This window comes from Prinia subflava, chromosome 17, assembly GCF_021018805.1.
Source record: "Prinia subflava isolate CZ2003 ecotype Zambia chromosome 17, Cam_Psub_1.2, whole genome shotgun sequence".
Lineage (NCBI taxonomy): Eukaryota > Metazoa > Chordata > Aves > Passeriformes > Cisticolidae > Prinia > Prinia subflava.
The window spans coordinates 15,533,739-15,555,918 of NC_086263.1; the positions used below are offsets into that span (position 1 = coordinate 15,533,739).

Here is a 22,180-nt window from a genome sequence, read left to right on the forward strand (position 1 = left end):
GCAGCAGGACCCCGGGGTGCCCCGCGAGCCATGGAGCCCACCAGTGCCCCCCCGGCCTCTGTGACCCCCTCGTGGGACGTGTTCCCCCAGCAGACGCTGCAGCCCGTGGACATCGCTGTGCTCGTGCTCTATTTCCTCTTCGTGCTGGCCGTGGGGCTCTGGGTGAGCAGACTCTCCTTAAAGGCTTCACTGGGCCCGTCGTGCTGGGAAATGGGGCTGCTTTGGCCCCACATTCTCTGCTTTGGCTGGAGTCGGGCTGATTTGCACTGAGCTCAACAAGTGGAGGGGGGAGTTTGCAGGTCTTTCCCCTCTCCTCAGCCTGGGAAGTGCCCTCAGTGTCCCTGGGGAGGGCTGTGGTAGCCAAGGTTGGAGAACCCTTGTGAGGAAGAGGCTGTCTGAGTACAAAGTCTCGCTAACAATGATGTTTTGTTCATCCGGGAAGGAACTGCTGTCCTATAAATCACCTGTGCTCGTCCACAGGGGTCCTGACAGCAGATTCCTTAAATTATTAACACGGTCTATATATAATTAAGGCAGAAGGACATCCTTTGGCATGGCTTTTATGCCAGCAGAAGCCCAGCCTGGCTGTCAGGGGCAGGGAGGGATGGCTGCTCCCTTGGACGTGGTGCACAGCTCTTGGGGTATTGGGAGGATCATCCCTGGGGAAGGGGAGCCTCACATGTAGAGCCCAGCGCTCCTTCTGAGCACTCCTAACACCCAGGGGCTCCCCAGCTCTGGCCTGAACTTGCTGTCCTTCCTTCCTGACCCGGAGGGATTGAGTTTGCCCATGGCACACAGCATTCCATGGCAGCACAGAGGGGATGGGGAGCTGTGTGTGTGGTCAGGGCACAGCTTGGCCCCCAGGAGCTGTGTCCCTCAGGAAATCCTCTTCTCCCCCTGAGGGCAGCCGGGGTCTGTGCCGGGGTCTGTGGCACAGCCCTGAGCCCGTGTCCCTGTGCCCGCAGTCCATGTGGAAGACGCAGCGCAGCACGGTCAAAGGCTATTTCCTCGCCGGGGGACAGATGGCCTGGTGGCCCGTGAGTACCCTGCCCTGCCCTGCCCTGCCCTGCAGCCACCCTGGCAGACCCCTCTGCCGGGCACTGCCCGCTTCCCCAAACAGAAATAAACCACCAAAAGCTACCCCTGGGTCTGCCAGTCTCGTGTTGGCTTTTCCCCCGGGTCTGGGACTGCCGGGGAGGAGCAGCCCAGTGCCTCACAAAGCCTGGCTGCTTCTGGAGAGTTCCAGGATTCCCTGGGGGTCCCCACCACGGACACAGCTTCGTGCTGAGCCTGTGCTGGCTGGGGTGTCTCATCTGGGCTGGGCTGGTCCCTCTGGAGCTGCTGATGCCAGAACCTGACATTTCTACCTGTTCCCTTCTCTGCTCACCCACAAGAGACTGGATGCTTTGGACCAGGGTGGTCCCGAGCACGCCCACAAATTGGCAGTGAATGGTGAAAGAAGCTGGAGAGAGCTGCCAGGGCACCAAACCTGTAGGGAAAAGAAGAAGGTGGCAGAGGCTGACAAGGATTTCAGGTCCCCTCAGCCAGGAGTGGGGGAACAGCTTCCCTGTGCTCCCGCCAGGCTGAGAGCGCTGCCCTGTGCCGGGGCCAGACCTGAGTTCTGCCTTTCCCCAGGTGGGTGCGTCCCTGTTTGCCAGCAACGTGGGCAGCGGGCACTTCATCGGCCTGGCTGGCTCGGGGGCTGCCTCGGGCATCGCTGCCACAGCCTACGAGTGGAACGTGAGTGGGGAGCCCTTCCCTGGCCGGAGACACCGGGGCTCAGCAGCTCCTGCGGCTGTGCTGGGCATCCCCAGCTGCTGGGGGCCCATGTCCCACCCCAGCACAGCCTGGAGCTCTGCTCTGACTCCTCTCGTGTTTCTTCCACAGGGGATGTTCTGTGTCTTGGTGCTGGCCTGGCTCTTCCTGCCCATCTACATCGCTGCGGGGGTAGGTGTGGGGCGCTGAGGGATGGACTCCCCTGGGGTGGCAGAGCTGCTGCGGGGGGCTCAGGCTGCTCCCCACCCCCAGCCCTGAGCACAGCCCTGAGCAGGGGATGGAGAGTGGGTCACAGAGACCCCCATGCCAGCAGAGCCAAATCCCAGCCCAGGGCAGCCCCAGGGCCCTGCTGCTCCTGTCCCACTGCAGACACCCCCACAGCTCCACGGGCAGCGCTGGAATGAGCAGGGGATGTCCCCTCCCCTCACTCCCTGTCTCTCCGTAGGTCACAACCATGCCCGAGTATCTGCGCAGACGCTTCGGAGGCAAAAGGATTCAGATATTCCTGGCCGTGCTCTACCTGTTCATCTACATCTTCACCAAGATATCTGTAAGTAGAGAAGGAACAGACTGCATTTAATTGGCTTTGAAAATGTGTGCTGAGCAGTGAGGCTGAGAAATCAGCCAGTGGCTCTGCCTGGGTTTGTGATCAAAGCACCCAAGGAAGGGAGACTGTTTTTTTTGAGAACCTACACAAGAAGGAGTAGCTTCTTTTTTTCTCAGTTAGCACTGAATGCTCATTACAGGAGGAGGGGAAGCTCGTGTCAGTGTCCTGAGCAGTAGTCCATGGGAAGGTGGGGCTCTGAGGGTGAATGTGGTGGTTGTTAGATTTTGGACCCCTGGCAGCTCCCCCAGTTTCTCCCTTTTGCATGTTTATTACCTGTGCTGACACCAGGTGCTGTTATGGCAGGATGGAGGAGCTGGGACAGGGTTAGAAGAGAAATTTTCATTCCTTTATTGCACCTGTTGGAATAAATAACTGAATCAAGCCTTGCACAACAGCTCGGTGGCTGTTCATTAACCCCAGCCAGGGCACGGATCCGTGCAAGCAGTCGGATCCCTGTGGGGATTTTCCTGTACACGGAGGGCCGGAGTGGCACACCGTGCCTGACCTGCCTCTGAACCTCCCACAACTTCTCACCAGGGCTTGGAGAGCCAGGATGGCTTCCCACTGCCACAGGGCAGGGCTAGATGGGACACTGGGCGGGAATTCTTCCCTGTGAGGGACGAGAGGCAAGGGTTTGAGAGAAGCTGTGGCTGCCCCGGATCCCTGGAAATGTCCCAGGACACTTGGACAGGGCTTGGAGCAGCCTGGGACAGTGGGAGGTGTCCCTGCCATGGCAGGGGTGGCACTGGATGGGCTTCGAGGACTCTTTTACCCCAAAGCACTCCAGGATTGTCTGAAATGGATTTGAGTCCCGGGGTTCAGATGGGGCAGGCTCAGCCTCTCCAGATTGCAGTGACCATTTGATGGAATCCCTGATACGCAGCTCCTGCACTCAGGCTGCCTTTACCCCTGCCTGTCCTCCCTGTGCCTGTCCCGGAGCTCTCCCAGCCCACAGCACTCTCACGTAGCTGCAGAGCTGGTTGGGCAGGCTGGGCCCAGCCCTGGGGACACTTTGCTGCTGGTCACCCTGTCCCCATGGCAGCAGGGACAGTGCCCGGGGACAGCTGGGCTGTGGCAGCCGGGGAGGGGGGGTTGCTGGGCAGATTCCCCAGTCCCTGCCCAGCCCAGCTCCCCCACCCTGGGGCTTGGGGAAAGAGAAACGCCCCACCCCAGTGCCTTTGTCCCAGAGCTGTGCATGCTCCCCTCTGTGACAGCCCTGTCACCCCTCCCTGTCACCACTGTCACCAGCACTAATGAAGAACTGGCTGGAGAATGGTCCTGGTCCTGCTGGGGCAGGGGGGAGATGCTGTGGGGGACTGGGGGGCCATGTCCAAAGCGGGCTGGTCCCACAGAAGGGGGTGGTTTGGTGGCTAAGTGTGCACACCAGGAGGGGCTGGGTGGTGCTGTCCCTGCAGCGTGTGGCTGTCCCTGTGCTGTCCCTGCATCTGTGTGGCTGTCCCTGCATCTGTGTGGCTGTCCCTGCATCTGTGTGGCTGTCCCTGCAGCGTGTGGCTGTCCCTGTGCTGTCCCTCAGTGTGGCTGTCCCTGTGCTGTCCCTGCAGCGTGTGGCTGTCCCTGCAGCGTGTGGCTGTCCCTGTGCTGTCCCTGCAGGTGGACATGTATGCTGGGGCCCTGTTCATCCAGCAGGCCTTGCACTGGGACCTGTACATCGCCGTGGCCGGGCTGCTGGCCATCACTGCCGTGTACACCGTGTCTGGTGCGTGCTGGACTGCCCTGCCCGTGACCCTGTCCCTGCCTGTGACCCTGCCCTGTCCCTGCCTGTGACCCTGACCTGCCCCTGCCCTTGACCCTGTCCCTGCCCTGCCACTGTCCCTGCCCTGCCACTGTCCCTGTTCCTGCCCCTGACCTGTCCAGACCCTGCCCCTGCCCAGCCCGTTCAGCTGAGACATTCAATTGTCCCAGACCAGGCTGGACAGGGCTTGGAGCATCCTGGCACAGTGGAAGGTGTCCCTGTCATGGCAGGGGTGGCTCTGGATGGGCTTTAAGGTCCTGTCCAACCCCAACCATTCCAGGAGTCTCATGCCATGCTCTGTGCCCTGCCCCCTCAGCAGCCTGGTTTTGCCATGGGTATGGATGTTGGGGTGGGAAAGCAATTGGGAGCTCACCTTTTTAGAAAAAATCGCCAGGTGGGAGTAAGTGAGCCCTCCTCAGAGGCCACCCCGCGTGGGTGCAGGTCAGCTCTGCCCTGAGGAGCAGCTCTGCCCTGAGGAGCAGCTCTGCCAAGGCTTCCCAGGGTACATTTTCCCTCTTTTCCTGGGGCTCTCCGGAGGTGTGAGGGATTTACACCACAATGAGCCGTGTAATGCGGAAAGACTCCGGGCTTGGATGCCCTTTCAGGGCTTAGGAGTGGCCAAATGGAAACCAGCCACACAGAAATCCCAAACAAATAAAGGTTATTCCTTTCCCACTGCTCACCCCCAGTCATGTAAAATCACAACCCCTTTTTTTTCCCCTCCTCCTTTTTCAGCTTGGGCTTTCTTTTAGAGCTTTTCCATGTATTTCCCGTAGAACTATTTCTGCCTTTGGCTCCCAGTGACAAAATGGTGACTCATGATGACTCAGATCCTGAGAAATGCCCAAGCTCCCCCCAGCATGGACAGAACCCCCCAGCCAGACAAGAACCCTGAAGTGCTCTGACAGAACAAACCCAGCTCATCCCAGTTTGTGCCTCTGCCCCCCAGGTGGCCTGGCTGCTGTGATCTACACGGATGCCCTGCAGACCCTCATCATGCTCATCGGGGCCGTGTCCCTCATGGCCTTCAGTGAGTGTTCTCCTGGGGGGCTGGCACTTAAACTACCACAGAAATCTAACCAAGTTAAATATTAGGGAAAATTCCTCCCTGGGAGGGTGGGCAGGCCCTGGCACAGGGTGCCCAGAGCAGCTGTGGCTGCCCCTGGATCCCTGGCAGTGCCCAAGGCTGGGTTGGACAGGGCTTGGAACACCCTGGGACAGTGGGAGGTGTCCCTGCCAGGGCTGGGATGGGGATTTGTTGGGATTTAAGAGCCCTTCCAACCCAGACCATGCCAGGATTCTGTGATTCCATAGGAGAGGCAGCTCCAGCCAGCAGTGTCTTCTCCTCCCAGCCCAGTGTGAGAACCAGGAGCTGCTGATGTCGAAGGAATACTTGTGGAGCATCACCCACAGTGACCCAGAGACTGGAATCACAGTCCTGGCCTGGGGGGATGCAGTAACAGCTTCTCATGACCCATTTCAGGTTTTATTGAAGTTGGTGGCCTTGAAGGTTTACAGGCAAAATACTTTGATGCCATTCCCAGCATCCGCAAGGAGAACAGCAGCTGTGGCCTGCCCAGGGAAGATGCTTTCCACATTTTCCGAGACCCTGTGAACTCTGACCTGCCCTGGCCAGGAGTCTTGGTGGGAATGACCATCCCATCCCTGTGGTACTGGTGCACAGACCAGGTGGGTCACTGCTTGTTCTGTGGTTGGTTGAGTCCCGCTACAAACCTGGGTGTTGTGACCTCATCTGGGCTGGTTTTCTGAGGGGTATCATCAGTAAAATCTTATTTTACCATCAATAAAATCAGATGGATAAGTCCTAAAGAAGAAAAACTTGATTTGCACAACTAAATATTGGTAATCATCTCCACGGGAGAAGGGCTAAGAATGTATTGTGTGTTAATCCCCGTCTATGAAGAGGTCTTTTGTTTGTTTGTTTGCTTTTTAACTTAATCCTTTCATTCCTCGTGAACCACCTGTGAATTTCTTCTTTCCCTTTCCCGGGGAGTGGCTCCCATCCCTCCCTCACCATCCGAGCCAGGGACCTGAAGCCCTAAAACCCCTCCTGCTGTTCCAGCTCTGCCTCCTTGCTCTCTCATTTAACTGTGCCCGTTTAGGCTCTGCCCTGCTCCTGCCAGGGTCCTCCACAGGCTCGGGGCAGTCCCTGGAGCAGGAGGGATGAACACCCCGGGCACGGTGAGGGTCAGGCCCTGCAGCTCGGTGTCCTCCAGGCTGGGATGGCACGGGCAGTGCCCGTGTTCCAGGAGAGCCGGGATCCCAGCACAGGCACGGCCGGGCTCTGTGAGCGCCCTGCGAGGGCACGGCCGGGCTCTGTGAGCGCCCTGCGAGGGCACGGCCGGGCTCTGTGAGCGCCCTCCGAGACCCGCAGAGTTCACTGCAGATCAAAGCCGGGCTGGCTCCATCCCCGCCGGCTCCTGCTGCTGGCAGCCAACCAAACCCATTCCTTCGTTCCTAGGTCATTGTTCAGAGGTCCCTCGCTGCCAAAAACCTCTCCCACGCCAAAGGAGGCTCCTTGATGACCTCCTACTTGAAGATTTTGCCCCTCTTTATGATGGTAATGCCAGGCATGATCAGCCGGGTTCTCTTCCCAGGTAAGTGCTGAGGAGGGATCTCTTCCAGCCATGCCAACTCCACTGAGCTGGAGAAGCCTTTCCTGAATAAGTTGAGAGGTTCCAACGCATCAAATGCCCAACACTTGCAGAAATTTTCTCCTATTTAGGAGCTGGAGGCTGCAGATCCTCCCAGAGCAGCCCCAGACATCCCTGTGCTGGGATAGCCCTGTGTCATTTACTGGAAGCCCCCCAAGCTCTCCAGGATTTCCCTTGGAAAGCAATTTACAGCATTCAGCAGAGGAACTTGTCCAGAGACACTTGTGTATTGTGGCTGGGAATGCTGCCTCTCACTCCCCACTGCTTGTTTCAGATCTGGTGGCTTGTGCAGACCCTGAAATTTGCCAAAAAATCTGTGGCAACCCCTCTGGCTGTTCTGATATTGCTTATCCCAAGCTGGTGTTGGAGCTCCTGCCTGTAGGTAAGAGCCTGGTGATGGTTCTGGCCCTGGCACGTGGCAGCCACAGGCTGGGAGGGAAATTCAGAGAGGAAAATAGCCTGGAACTGTCATTTAGGGGGGTTTGTGTGGGACAAACCTATCGCTGCCATCTTAAATTGGAGCTAAACCAGTTTTAAAAGTCTGTTCTAGCCCACAGAAGAGCTCGAGGCCGCCCTGCAGCGGAGCCAGGGAGGGTTCCTCAGGGTGGCTCTGCCTCTCCTCGTTGCCAGGACTCAGGGGCCTGATGATGTCAGTGATGATAGCAGCCCTCATGTCCTCCCTGACTTCCATCTTCAACAGTGCCAGCACCATTTTCACCATGGACCTCTGGAAACATTTCCGTCCTCGCTGCTCCGAGTGGGAGCTGATGATCGTGGGCAGGTGGGGAGAACGGGCACAGGCTGGGTGCCAGCCCTGCCTGGGTGCCAGGCACACATCTGGGCACAGCTGCTGAGGTGACACCGCCCTGCACAGGCCGGGGCAGGGCTGCAGGGAGGCTTTGGGGCTGTGGGGACACCCTGAGTCCCACCCTGAGCAACAGCAAGGGCAGGGCCTGGGCTGACAGCAGCGCCCCTTCGGCTCACCCAGGGTCTTTGTGCTGCTGCTCACCGTGGTGTCCATCCTGTGGATCCCCCTGGTGCAGGCTGGCCAGGGCGGGCAGCTCTTCATCTACATCCAGTCCATCAGCTCCTACCTGCAGCCGCCCGTGGCCATGGTGTTCATCCTGGGCTGCTTCTGGAAGAGAGCCAACGAGAAGGTACCGGCCCCGCCGGCCCGGGGCGGCCCCACGGAATTCCCTTCCTTTCCAGGGAGTGCCCCACAGAATTCCCTTCCTTTCCAGGGAGTGCCCCACAGAATTCCCTTCCTTTCCAGGGAGTGCCCCACAGAATTCCCTTCCTTTCCAGGGAGTGCCCCACAGAATTCCCTTCCTTTCCAGGGAGCCTTCTGGGGGCTGCTGCTGGGGCTGCTGCTGGGCGCCGTGCGCCTGGTGCTGGATTTCATCTACCCCGAGCCGCGGTGCGACCAGCCCGACGGCCGGCCCGGCGTGCTCAAGTACATGCACTACCTCTACTTCTCCATGGTGCTGGCGGCCGTGTCCACGCTCACCGTGCTGCTGGTCAGCCTGGCCACGCAGCCCCCGGCTCCCGCCATGGTGCGTCCCTGCCTCCTTCTCCTCCCGTTACAGCCTGCATGTGAACTTCCTGTCAGGCTTTAAAAATCCTCTGCAGGTCCATTTCCCACAAGAGCCGGGATCAGACAGTGCCTTCGATCCTCCACGTTGCCCCATGTGTATTACTGTGTACTGAAACCTTAAATTCTGTTTTTCACCCTGTGAGATCACACAGCGCTATCCAAACTGCACACCCACAGCCCCAGTGCTGCCACTCAGTTTTGGAAGCCTCTTCCATGGCCTCAGGTCAAATGTGGTGCATTCTTGGGGGTTTCAGAGCTCACACAGAGGTCATGCTCTTGCTTGACAGGACTAGCCCTGAACTCAGAAACCCCCAGGGGAGATGCCTGGAGTGTGTGATCAGTGCAGAGCTCACTGCCCTCCCTGTAGCAGCTTTTCCTCATCTCCATCCTGAATCTGTCCAGCTTTATGTGGCGCTCATCCCTCTCTATCCACACCGCCTTTGAGAACATCCCTCTATAATGAGTCTTCCACATAGTTGAAGAAAAATCCCCTTATTTCCCACCTGTTGCCTGTTCTCTCAGCATCCCCTCTTCAAGCCAGCCCTCCTGGCCGCAGTTTCTGTTCTTTCTGCTCCTTCCTGCCCTGCGGTCAGTGTGCTCCCACAGCTGCTGCCCCGCTCCCGCTGTCACCGGCCCCGCTCCCGGTGTCACCGGCCCCGCTCCCGCTGTCACCGGCCCCGCGGAGCCCCGGCCGCTCCCCGGGCAGGGCCGGATGGTGGCCGCGGCCCCCGGGCCGTTCCTCATGGGCCCCTCCTGCCCCCAGATCAGCCGCCTGACCTGGTTCACCCGCGGGGATCCCCCGCCCCGGCAGGAGCTGCCAGCCAAGGACGCGGCCGCGCTGCAGCTGGAGCTGAGCCCCGCTCCCGACAGCGGCTCCGACGAGAACAAACGTGAGTGACCCCCACCCCACTGCCCCCGGCAGCCCGGAACACGGGCATGCTAAAGCGCCTTCCTCTGGAATTCTGTAGCTTCAGGGTGTAGTGGAAAAATCTTAGAGTTAAAGAGCAGAGAATGTGCTGGGTTGGGAGGGACCCACAGGATCCTCCAGCCCAGCTCCTGGCCCTGCCCAGACCCCCCAACCATCCCGCCCTGGACATCCCTGGAGCGCTGTCCAAGCTCTCCTGGAGCTGTGGCAGCCTCGGGGCCGTGCCCATTCCCTGGGGAGCCTGGGCAGTGCCAGCACCTCTGGGGAAGAGCCTTCCCTGCTCTGCAGCCTGAGCCTGCCCTGGCACAGCTGCAGCCGTGCCCTGTTCCTGTCACAGAGAGCAGAGATCAGAGCTGCCCCCACAGTGAGGTCTGACCTCCATCTCCTCCTGCCCAGGGGGAAAAAGGCTTTACCTGACATTTGACCTAAGCACGAGTTCAGGTTCTTTTCCACCTCTCGATGGCATTACAGAAGCTGGAAACCAAGGAGCTGGATGGGACACAGAGCCACGGCCACTGTCCCGTGGATGCTGCCTGGCCCCTGCTCCAGAACTGGCTGCAGAAGGGGAAGGTGGAGGAAAGCACAATGATGTTGATGACATTCCCTTTCTGTTTTTCAGTGGTGTTCTCTGGTCGGCTCTAGCAGCAGGGAGAACCCAGAGCCCTGGGCCGAGTTCTTGGCAGATCAGTGAAGGAGAACTTGCATTTTTAAAAGCTTGTGCTTGTCAGTGCTGGGTACAGCTGTGTGCAGAGCTCCCTGCGCATTCAGCAGCGGTGATTCGCATCCCTGTTTCTGCCAGGCTCTGTTTATGTAATGTTCAGCCTTTGCTGCGTGTTCCTTTGATCTGTAACGAGCTGTTGGGAGTTAATGAGTTACAGCACAGCTCTCCTGCCGCTGGGAAGCCTCACACTTGTTGGACATGAGCGTTGCCTTCCCCAGTTAAATGATGTGAGGCACTGGGGAGGTCCAGTTCAGAGCTGTGTCAGGGCTGGACCACAGCAGCCCTTGCCTGGGCAGGCTGAGGGGCACCAAGAAGCCACAGCTCAATTTTTAGGTTTGGTTTATTGTTACCAAGGCTTAAAGTGCTGAGGGAAGAGCAGGAGCTGAGCTCAGAGGCCCAGGGAGGATGGAGCTGGTCCCACAGCCCGGAGTGCTGCAGTGCAGCGGGGCCCCGGTGTGGTGCTCATGTAGAGACCTCGGGCATGTTTCTGCAGCAAAGGCCCTGCACAGCACCCTGTGACACCCGTGGCAGTGCCTGTGACACCCGTGGCAGTGCTGGCCAGGCTCAGCCCTCCCTCCCCGCTGTCGTTGCAGGCGCAGCCGAGGTCAAGGGCAGCTCGAAGCTGCTGAGCACTTTGCTGTGGCTCTGCGGGATGGAGCGCAGGCAGGAGGGTGCTGACAGCGTGCCCAAACCTGAGCCCCTGCCCGTGGCTTCCCTGGAGGAGAAACCGCTGGTGAAACACATCCTGAACATCAACCTGCTCCTGTGTGTGTGTGCCGGGGTCTTCCTCTGGGCGTACTTCGCATAGCCAGGGGGATGCCAGCCCGTACAACATCAACTAATCTTAATTGGTGTAAATATTAATGATTAGCAGAGGGTTAATGTAATTCTTAATGCTTTCTAAATTTTATTTCTTTATTTAAGACATTTTAAAGACATAATATTTTCCTTATTTCTAATGGGGGCCTGGCTGTGCCCGGGGCCGAGCGCTTGGCACTGGCACCGTCAGACCCCGCCTGGCACCAACCAGCTGAGGAAGGTTGGTTTGGTTATTTTAAATATTTAATTTTGCTCTTTCGCCTTAGAGCACTGCCTGGAATTCAGGAAGCCTGGATTCTCTCCCTATTTATGCCTCTGTAAGCAGCTACGACCACTTGGGTCCCCTTTGGTTCAGCTCCTGCGGCCCTGAGGGACAAGAGTGACACCCGAGCAGAGCCCGGGGCTGTTGTCGGGGCTCTGCTGTGCCTCTGGCTGAGCTGTGCCCGTTCAGCTCCTCCCTGTGTGCAGTGAGAGCTGATGGCTCTGGCTGAGTCACCACCACCAACACTCCCATGGCAACACCGACACCAGCACCCAGCGTGGGAACTGCTCCAGAACTGCTGCTGGGGGCACCTGAAGGACCTGAACTAGCCAAACCCACGAGGTCTGGTGGGCAGAGGTGCCCAGGGGCAGCCCCTCATCGCCTGGGCACCCACAGCCGTCCTGGGAGTGCCTCAGTGGAGAACCCCGGGCTGGGAACCATCGCTGGCCCTGCTGCAGCTGCAGAGAAACATTAAAGAGTGAGAGCTGGTCCCTGCCTGCCTGGAGTCTGTGGGGTTGGAGGGCTGCCAGGACCTCTGTGCCCCGTGCCCATGGTGGAGGAGGCTCCTCCTGGAGCCCCTCACCTGCCCTCGCTCCCTGCAGGGCCTGCTCCCCCTGCCCAGGCTGCTGGGGGGTCCCAGAATTCAGGAAATACTGCAGGGTCCCAGCACAGCTCACCCCCAGAACCTGTGTGTGCAGGCAGTGACAGCAGGCAGCAGCACCTGGAAACCTGCAGCAGCCCACAGAATCAGAAAATGCTCTGGTTAAAGCACAGAAAGGGAATTGGCACTTGGGGCTCCTCCCTGAGCAGGTGAAACCCTGGGGGAGAGAGGCACTGCAGAGTTTGGGGGACAAACATCAAAATCAGTCACAGGACTGGAGTCTGCGGCTCAGTAAACTGAATTTGGAGTTAAAAGATTGTAACTTTGCAGGTTGCAGGGCTGGTGTGGTGACAGAGGAAGGTCCCAAAGTGCCCCCACTGGAGTCCTTAAGGGAAAACCAAGCTGAGCACCAGTGACTCCAAGCCACACAGTCCAGGGGATCATCGTGACCTTCAGGACCCAGTGCAAGCAACAGAACTAGAATAAAGATGCCTTAAGTTGACAAAAACCAATCTTTAATTTTATAAATGTTCACTCAACTGCTGAATCCAAACAGCTGTTTCAAAGTTCTTTCAAAATTCAACCGTTTTCAACAAAAGCACAAACCCCATTTCCACGGTTTCCTCGTGAAACAGTTGCCAGTTGCACATGAACAAAGCAGGTTAATACAAATAACTATGAAATCAGGGTAAGTACTGCTCCTAAGTAGCAATGAAATGATTAAAGAGACAGAAGTTCCTCCTCCAGCACGACAGTCCTTCAAGGCACTGGATGCATCCACAGTTCCACAGGGTGACTGAGAACCAGCAGTCACCACCAGCACTGGGGCAGGAGTTTGGTTCATGGCTTGAGGGGAATCTGCAGCAAATCTGGGAGGGAATGTCCTTGGGAGGCAGCTCCTGGTACGGGCTAAGAACTACAACAACCTCTAACCGTGCCGTGAGAAGGATTATTTCCCTAATACAGACATGCACTTTAAATAACTAATGTTCTGCTTCTTATTCTTTTGGAATTTCTGCTAATACCACCTGTATCAGCACTGACCACGCTTCCTAGGCGAGTTCCTGCAGGAATCCATTCCTTCCATCTAAGAGTTTGAAAACCGTTGTCCAGACCCAGATCATTCAACTTCTTCTGAGCGCGAAGCCGGAGCTCGGCCAAAGGCCGGGCTCGATTTTCTGAGAGGTCCTCTCCACCCTCAGGCACCCTGGAGGTGGCTGTCCCCAGAGGCTCCAGTGCCAGCCCTGCACAGCTGTGCCACGCTGCCAGAAGAAGCTTTTCCCTGTTAGGCCGGAGGTTTTCCCCCCGGGAGGAGGCCGGGGCGGGCGGCGCTGGTCACAGCGCGGTGCTCTCCGTGTCATTGTCAATGTCCAGCAGGAGGTGGTTGTGCAGCTCTCTGCCCGCCGGCTCTGCAGGAAGCTCGGGAGGAGGCTTTGGAAGTGGTTCTGGAATACTGGAATTAGAGTCTGCACAAAAAGGGAACAGCAAGTTTAGCCGCCGGGCCAGGGCCGGCTCATTCACTCGGGAACTCCTGGGCATTTCCTTAGACAGAGAAGGAAAGCAAAGATCAAGGAGAGCTCCTGGAACAGAGCTGGCCCCTGTGGGCACCAGGGGCTGAGCCCAGCTGAACAGCTCGGATTGCTCCTCCTACAGACCCTGGTTCAGCCCTGGATGAAGTCACAGAACCCCACTGAGGGAGGGAGGACAGCGAGCCTGACCGAGGGTCAGATCCCTCAATGCCCTGCAGAGCTACTCTGGACTTTCACGTCAAAACACTCAGCAAAATAATCTGGCACCTAAATCTTCCACCAGGGAACAGCATCTGTGACTTTGAGAAGCAACAGGAACAAGGATGGTGTCAAAAGGAGGCAGAAGTTATTTACACCAAGTGCAGATTAAACCTCTCCTGTATAAACAGGGCATGTCATGGTCTTTGTCTCTTCTGAGGAGAGGAGGATCTTGTTAAAGCTAAAGGGTCCAAAAAGGATCACAAAATGCTGCATCTCTGGTGACTGACTGCCCTGGCAGCTAGAATTATCAGACCAGAAAAATCCCTAGCAGCTCAAAAAAAGGTAACTGAAAATCTTGTCAGGATTTTGGAAAGCTGATTTATAATATGCCACGACATCCTTTACTGCAGTCCAGCAGCTGCTCCACATAGGAAGTAATTTAGATCACTTAAATCAACAAAAAATCCAAATAAATGGCTTGTTTTCAAGCACAGGAGGTGCAGACAGGCATCCTAGAGAGACTGGGACTCATAACTCAAGCATGAAATCCTGAAGTTAACCCAGAAGTTACTGCAGAAAAGCTCAAGTCGAAGATTTCTGAATGACCTGGAAGAGGGGAAAGCAGCCCCTGAGTGCTGCTGAGCCCCCGGCAGCCTGCAGGGATCTGTCCTGGGATACTGCACAGAGCTGCAGCCCCTTCCTGTGCTGGCCTGGCACTGGGCACGAGGTTAAAGCACAGAATCCCAGCACGGGCTGGGCTGGAAGGGACCTCAAACCCCCTCCCACCCTCTGCCACGGGACCCTTGCACTAGCCCAGGCCCCTGGAGCAGCTGCTCCGGGATGCAGTGACAGGGGAGGAGCGTTTGTGACAGTGCAGTGACACCGGGTGCAGCAGGAGCCCTGCATGGAACATGCCAGTTCTGCATTTCTGCACGGACACAGCACAAGGGGAGAGCGTCACATTCTGCTCTCAGGGCTTTAGTGGGTTAATGGGAGCAGCAGCAGCCCCCCGCTGGCCATGCCAGGGGACACACAGCAGGGCACTGGGGGGGTTAGTAGTTAGCACACACATCATTAGCAATTAGCAATTAGCAACAGTGTCGGCCAATCAGGGGCCTTTTCCTTACCATTGCACTTGCCAATACAGTTCCTACTGAATGCTGGTCAAACATCTGGATTATTTCATAAAACCTTTGATTAGAATATTCTAGGGCTTCTTACTTGAACACCAAAAATAGAATTTCAGGCATTATTAAAGTCCAGTACATGGACAAAGGAGTAAACAGTATCCTGAGAACAGTTCAGAATTCCTGTTCAGAGATCATTATGAGGTTTGCTGGCACCTTAATGTTCCCTCATTCCACTCATTAAGGTTCAAATTAAAAACAGCAGCTGCACATTGTGAATTAGTGAGTCTGTAAGTGCTTGTATGTGCAGGTGTGAACATTAGAGCAGACACTCCTATGTGACGGGTGGTGGTGTTAATTCAGATTATTAATCCTTTAGAACCACATTGATCTGGAGAAGGTGGATGCTTTGAGGTGAGCCTGGCTGTCACTGCAGCCCCTCCCCAGGGGGATTTCAGCTGGATCTTCCAGGTGCCTTTGGAGAGGATCCTCTCCCTGCCCAGGTTTCCTGCGTGGCAGCTCCGGTGCTGTTCACAGCACACCCCTGTGCTCTGTCCCCTCTGGCAGGGGCTTGCCGTGCCCAATTCTAATGAGGCAGCCCCAGCTGGGTGTTAATTACAAGACAAGGATTTCTCCCATTACACTGGGGTAAAACAAACCCTCCCTGTCTGCTATCACTGAATTGATTTGCTCAGAACCAGGAAAACCCTAAAATGAAAATAAATATGGTCGAACTATGAAACACTTGGAAATTCAGATTCAGTCTTTCCTTGAGGTTTGATTCATTAGCACAGCTGCTGCACGGTGCAGGTGCTGCTGGGGCTGTTCTGCACTGCTTTAGTCACATCAGCCTGGGTTTTGCAAAAAAACCTCAAAGTCCTTAAAAATAGCTGCAAAGCTAAAGTGAGAGCTACATTAAAACATAACCACAAACCACCAAATTGTAGGAAAAATCTTATTTGCTTGCACTGAGGAGAACAAGGCTGTTGGAAACTCATCACACCTGCCCTGGGGACTGACTCTGGGGCCTGGTGTGAAGTTTATTAATTCTTTACAGTGACTTAAGGAACAACTCCATGTTCACAGGCTCGCTGCAATGAGCAGCAGAGGCCCCAGAGCCTGAGGCAGGCAGGAGGCTGTGGAGGCACAGAGCTGGCAGAGCACATTCCCTGTGCAGGGAGCAGCACACAGAGCTGGCAGAGCACAGTTCCAAGCACATGTCCGAACTCAAGCTACAAACAGGAGCAGCTGAGCTGCAGTTGCAGCTCCTGTGAGTACAAACCTTATTCGCAGTAACCATCCCCACCTGTGAAGGCATTGGGGTAGAGCTGTTAGGCATCAGAATGGATACTCTGCATTCCAATACATTAGTCTAATTCTAGAGAAGCTGCAGTGTCATGGGAAAGTTTCAACCATTATTAATTATAAGTAGATTTGAAAGTATTAGTCTCCCACACTCAGTATCTCTTCCTTCAGAATTTCCTAGAATAAGCAGCGACTCAGCAGGAAAACATTCCAAAATCTGCTGGTTTTGAACGGCCTCAGCAATTACGCTTAAAAAAAAATAAACTTTATTAACTATCTTCGTTATTATCCCAATCAAATTGGTAACTGCAAGCTTCATGAAGCTTCTGTGAGAAGACAGAAGTTTCTCTTTATGATTATCTTAAAACAAGGATTGCACTTAAAATGTGAAGCTCTATAAATATTGACCTAAGAAATACAGTTTAATACAGGTGATTCTTCAGCTTCTGCACGTCCAACTTAAATGTACATCAGAAGGCTCTGTTCTCATAAGGTAAAACGTTCTCTGCATGTTTTGCCTACTAGAACATGTGTCAGCAACCACTCGTGCCCTTCTCTTATCTCAGTATGTGCTGAAATCCACCATCCTTGGCTACATCTTCTCCCTCCTCTAAATATTTGCTTTTTGGCAACAGATGTGCAAGCAGGACTGACTGCCAAGATGCTGAGCTGGAGACAGCCCCAGCGAGCTGCTGTCACAGTGTTCACTTTTCTTCCAAACAGGAAAAAAAAATAACAAAAGTTCATCTCCGCTGCCCCCAAACACTTCTGCCTCAGGAATGACACCCTGGTGTGCAGAGCAGCTGGGTGGGCACTGAACTGGCAATGAGCTATGGAGTACTGGAGCTGTGCTTTGTGCTCCTGTGTCCCCACAGCAACCCCCAGCTGCAGGCGCTGCTTCCTGCACTGCCAGACCCTGCGGGCACGGCAAGGGAGGGCAGGGAGGGGCAGGGCAGGGCAGGGCAGGGCGGGGCAGGGATGGGAGGGCAGGGATGGGAGGGGAGGGCAGGGAAGGGAGGGCAGGGCAGGGCAGGGCAGGGAGAGCAGGGCAGGGCAGGGCAGGGAGAGCAGGGCAGGGCAGGCAGGGCAGGGATGGGATGGGAGGGCAGGGCAGGGCAGGGCAGGCAGGGCAGGGCTGTGCAGGCAGGGCAGGCAGGGCACTCACCTGTGACTATTCTGGACGCCGTCTGTGCGGGGTCTGCGGGCGGCTGCGAGGGCGGGTGAGGCGGGGGGGGGCACGCTGGGTCTGTTCCTGGGCTTGGGCACGGGCCGGGGCCGGGGCAGGGTGCCGCCCTGGGGCGCCTGGCAGGGCTCGGCCGCGGTGCTGCCCGGGCGCTTCCCCAGCGGCGGCGTGTCGGGAGGGGTGGGGGTCTGCGGCAGGGGCTGCTCTGCCCCCGGCTCACACGGGGACGCCTGGCTGCCAGCCCGGGGCTGCAGGGGAGGGGTTGCCTGTGTGGGGGGCTGCGGGGGAGGGTGGCTGGGAGCCTGCAGCGGGGACAGGCTGCTGGAGTATCTGCGAGGTGCGGAAACCTGCGACGGGGACGAGGTCGGGGCTGCCGCTTGGTTCGCGTGTTGAGCGGGAGGAGAAGAGCTTCTGGCTGGTGGTTTTGGGGAGACAGAAGGTGGCTGAGCAGCTGGGGAAGAGCTTTGGCTTCCTGGCTGCCCCGGGGGGGGGTTGGCTGGTTTGGGGGGAGCTGGCGCCGGCTTCTTCACGGCTGTGGAGAGAAGAGGGGACATTCCAGCATCAGGGACTGCGGGTCCACAGGACACTGGGGACAGCTTCCCACTGACAGGGAGTGGGGTTAGATGGGATGTGGGGAAGGAATTGCTCCTTGGAGGATGGGCAGGCCCTGGCACAGGTGCCCAGAGCAGCTGTGGCTGCCCCTGGACCCCTGGCAGTGTCCCAGGGCAGACTGGATGGGGCTTGGAGCAGCCTGGGACAGTGGAAGCTGTCCCTGCCATGGCAGAGGACACAACAAGATGAGATTTAAGGTCCCTTCCAACCCAAACCATTTTGGAATTCTACTATTCCAAATCAAGCTCCCAAAGAAAACAATCAGCTGCACAAAAACCCTCAGGCACGTTATTAAAATAAAATGGTGCATTATCAAGTACAAGCATTTACTGATCAATAGCTTTTGAGAGCATTTGTTAAACAGCACTGGTGACACTATCACCATTCAGAGAGTCCAAAAGTCACAGCTGCTTTACAGCCAGGCCTTGGGGACAAGGCAGCAGATTAACCTGCTGTCTGTGCGAGGGCAGAGATGCCCATAAAGTTATTTCAGCAGCATTTTTAGCAGCACATCAAGGCTGGGAGCAGAGTGGCTGGGGAAGCAAAAGAACACCCACCTCTCCTGAGGGCGTGTGGGCTGGGCCCAGCGGCGCTCTGGGGCTGGCTGACAGAGAGCTGGGGGGCGCCGGGCGCCGCCTGCCCCGCGCCGGGGCCGGCCTGGCCGCTGCGCACCGGCGGGGGAGTGCCTGAGCTCGGGCTCTCCTTGGCCTTGGAGGGGCTGCAAACAAAAACACACATCAGACATCACACATCACACACGGCCTGGGGTGCCCTGCCCAGCTCTGCTGCAGCTGCTCCTCACAAACCCTGCTGTGGCTCAGGCAGTAGGGAACAGCTCTCATGGACAGCACTGCCAAGCCCTGGCACGGCTGCCCAGAGAGTGGTGGAGTCACAGCCCCTGAAGTGTCCAAGATGTGGATGTGGCACTTGAGGACACGGCTCAGTGCTGGGTGGATGGGTGGTGATGCAGGAGGAGCCAGCTGAGGTGGTTCTGGGCAGGGGCCCCTCCTGTGGCTGTGCACCCGCAGGCTTCTCTCACTTCTCTACATTTAGAGTCACCTGCAGCAATTCAGCCCTCTAAAGGACCGACTTTACTCACTCCTACTGCACTTTGCAATCCCCATTTCTCCAGATGCTGTTCATAAATTGGGAGTACTTGCACAGAGGCTGTGCAGGTTTTAAGTGCAACTTTCCGACACGACCCCCAAGGTTTTGTTTCAGCTGCCTCTGCCACAAAAGCTGTCTGTGGAGGAAATACTGGTCTGCAGGGGACTTCCAAACGAGCTGGCTGTGTAAATATGTCACCTGAGAACAAGCTGTGTGCACAAGAGCCAGTGCTGCATCAAACCCCACGCTGGGGTTTCACTGGAGACGCCAGGCTGACATTTGGAGGCACTGCAGGCTTCACACCTGGTTTGCCACAGCTCTCAGCCCGCTGAAGAGCTGAGAGCAAAGTGCTGCTTCCACCTCACAGGAGGAAGTGAGGCTGCTGCAATTAGCCTTGGAGTCCAGGGACACAACTGCAGAGCTTCAAGAGAAATTAAATGGCAAAGAGCCTGTGAAGCCACTTGCCCTAAAGAAACTAATCCTGAAATACACTGAACTGACTGCCAGTTTTCTAGTAAGACACTCTGCTCATCACTAACACTTGCTACAGACAAATAAACAAAACAAGACATATCCAGATAACGTGAACAAAAAACAACAAACAAGACCAACAGGTTTCTGTTATTGCCACAGTAGGTTTTGTTCTTTCAGCAGCAAACTGGTATCACCTGTGTGCACATCTCTAGAACATAACCTGGGAAGGTCAGTGTGGGCAGCAGAAATAGAATCTGTATTTGTATTTATCCTCATCATTTTTTCCCCAAGAATTCCACTATCTTAGCAGATAAACTCCAGAACAGACAGAACTATGTATGTTGTATCAGAAGATGAATTCTGGCACACAACCATGTTATAAAACGAATTCTGGATCATCCAGGACCATGAGTGTTCCTTCAGAAGCCAAATTCTGGGAGCACACCCACGGCAGGAGAGCTCCTGCAGGGCTCTGCTGCCCACGCCTGCCAGGGCACACCCTGGGGCACAGGTGACACCGGTTTGCTGCCAGAGCCGCTGCCGAGCCGCTGCCAGCGTGCGCCGTGCCTCTTACCTGGCATCCTCAGGGCCTGGAGCCTGGGGCTGTTCTGCTGGGGCAGCAGAGGGAGCGGGGCCAGCCCCGGGGCCGGGCTCGGCGCCCGCGGGCGGGCAGGGCGGCTCGGCCGCCGCGGGCTCGCAGGGCGGCAGCGGCGGCTGGAAGGCGGGCGATGTGAGCTTTCTGTTTACAGTGCCACATCGCCGCGGGGCCGCGGGGAACTCCAGCACCTTCACACCAAAGCTACAGAGAGAAGAGAGAGTGAACACGGCAGCAGCCACCCCCAGGAGCTGCAGAGCAGGAGCCCGGGGGTGCCACCCCCACACAAACCCCACATGCAAAGCGGCGACGAGGAAAGCTCCGCTGGCTGCGCGACACCACGAGGTTAAAGCTTCCAGGGGCTGCAGAACACCAGCAATGTTAAGACATGCAACAGGATTTGGCTTATCCCCACAGAGGGATAAGCTAAACGTCAGTGAACAAACTACTCAATTACACTGGAGACAAACACTGATGACAATGAGGTCAGAGCACTCGGAATCTCACATGTAAATACAGACGTTTCCTTACATACCACAGCTCCTGACTAAAGGGATTTTGCCACATGAATTTTGTTTCTATCACACACTAAGTTGCAGCAGAGATTCAAAAAAAGCTACTGGATACAGGCCGTGATTTTGAGGGTTGGAATGAGAGATCTTTACAGTCCTTTCCAACCCAAATCATTCTATTTGTGTTTCAAGGAGAACAATGGAGAAACAGACCCCAACTCTAACAGACTTTAGAATGCATACATCACATTCATTCTAGAAATTATTTTATTCTTGTTGTGTTAAACACTGAATCTTGAACTGATTTTCTTCTTCCTCTGTGGGTGCTGACAAATTTGCATGTGGCTGGTCATAGCTAACAGGTAACAACTTAATATTTGCATCAACAGCTAGAAACAAGCACATCACTTGAATACTCATGATGAGTGATAAGAATGAACATTACACTACATGTTATATGGGAAACAGCACATTTTACTGGGAGTTTTTAGCATTCTACTGCTTGCTGTGGCAATACTGTACCATCATCAACTCAGAAGTCTTATCATGAAGGCACCAGGTAACACCACCTCAGCTTATGGGCTTTGAAAGAGAAGCCATGGGATACCAGAAGTTAGAGACTGAGAGATGCTACTGCAGACACTTCTGTTCCAGGGAATCTTAGACCACCCCCAATCTGTACCAGGACAATGGAAACTGGGAGCAGCAGTATCTGCTTGGGATTTATCATGCATGGAGTTTACTGGAGGGAAGTAACAGCACATTACCTTTGAGCCATCCTCAGGCTGCAATAACAGGAAATAAATCACTATTGTTATCTAGAGCATTTCCATGAACTCCTCTCCTGACACCAGTGAAGGTGTTTGATTGAAGCCTCACTGGAAGAGGGCTCTAATGGACCCCTAGGATGGGGATTACACCCACCTTTCCTTCTTCAGCAAATCCCCCTCCATCACAGTCATGCTCAGAGGCCTCTTCCTCTCCAGGGTCCCACATTCATAATCGTTCCCAGTGTGTGACAAGTGATTGGAATTCACAGCAGGAACTGCCACAAACGCCCCAGACACGTTGAAATCCTCGTCTGGAAGAGGACAGACAGAATTCCCCTCAGACACACACACCCAAGGGTGCCTCACTCACAGGCCCACGGGGGGCCTGGAGGGTCACCTGAAGCTGCTGAGCTGTGCAGGACTCACCTCCAGGGAAGAACCAGTCTGCATGCTGAATAATGGGCTCAATTACTGCCACCACATGCACTGAAGTGGCTGCTGCCATTTCAGCAAGGGATCTGCAGGACACAGTTGAAGAACACTTTATTCACAGTTCCATCAAAGTAAGAAAATTAAAATCAATTCAGACTGCCTGAATAACAATTTAGGGTAAGCATGATGGATCAACTCCTCAGTACCAGAGAAAGAGCAACTGTGCTGGACTCCAGACTATTCAGTAACATTCACAGCTTTTGGAAACACCTCTAAAAACCTTCCTGCCTCAAAGGACTCGGAGGCATCAGCTGAAAGAACACTAAAAATATTTTTTAGGTAAACAGTCTGTTGCTGTGAATAGACTAAAGGATTTAAACAATCAATTCTCCAGCTTCACCCCTTCTGCTTTGTAGCTTTCTTAAAAGAACTCACCCTTCATTCTTTGCCCACAACAAGTTGGGGCCCAAGACTATGGCGATGTTGCTCGGTGTCATTTTGTTAACGTCGCTGTTCTGGGCAAGCTTGGCTAAAAATTTGATTAAATACCTTCAAAGAGGAAAGAAATAATTAAACAGCAGGAACCATGAGCATTTCTTG

At 55.6% G+C, this 22,180-nt stretch overlaps 2 protein-coding genes across 2 annotated transcripts in view; one reads left to right on the forward strand and one right to left on the reverse strand.

Annotated features, from left to right (window-relative positions):
• SLC5A11 (solute carrier family 5 member 11) lies at positions 1-12,145 on the forward strand. Its single transcript, XM_063414860.1, has 15 exons — positions 1-162; positions 966-1,037; positions 1,636-1,740; positions 1,888-1,947; positions 2,222-2,326; positions 3,995-4,100; positions 5,086-5,166; positions 5,620-5,825; positions 6,619-6,754; positions 7,086-7,193; positions 7,442-7,592; positions 7,800-7,968; positions 8,149-8,364; positions 9,169-9,295; positions 10,645-12,145. The coding sequence occupies exons 1-15, from the start codon at positions 31-33 to the stop codon at positions 10,857-10,859; spliced, it is 1,989 nt and encodes a 662-aa protein (XP_063270930.1). The 5' UTR covers positions 1-30; the 3' UTR covers positions 10,860-12,145.
• An 86-nt stretch (positions 12,146-12,231) lies between these two features.
• ARHGAP17 (Rho GTPase activating protein 17) overlaps positions 12,232-22,180 on the reverse strand; it is a 39,658-nt gene continuing 29,709 nt past the window's right edge. The window contains 8 exon segments of the mRNA XM_063414855.1: positions 12,232-13,199; positions 17,061-17,130; positions 17,132-17,610; positions 18,248-18,408; positions 19,846-20,070; positions 21,303-21,459; positions 21,575-21,666; positions 22,016-22,129. Of these exon segments, the coding sequence (XP_063270925.1) occupies positions 13,069-13,199; positions 17,061-17,130; positions 17,132-17,610; positions 18,248-18,408; positions 19,846-20,070; positions 21,303-21,459; positions 21,575-21,666; positions 22,016-22,129 (1,429 nt within the window). The 3' untranslated portion in view covers positions 12,232-13,068.

What these genes read in the sequence shown, in the direction of transcription:
- SLC5A11 (XM_063414860.1), top strand. Translation starts at nt 31, where the DNA reads ATGGAGCCCACCAGTGCCCCCCCGGCCTCTGTGACCCCCTCGTGGGAC. An exon ending in ACATCTTCACCAAGATATCT is followed by an intron (nt 2,327 to 3,994) that starts GTAAGTAGAGAA and finishes CTGTCCCTGCAG; the next exon opens with GTGGACATGTATGCTGGGGC. An exon ending in GAGCTGATGATCGTGGGCAG is followed by an intron (nt 7,593 to 7,799) that starts GTGGGGAGAACG and finishes CGGCTCACCCAG; the next exon opens with GGTCTTTGTGCTGCTGCTCA.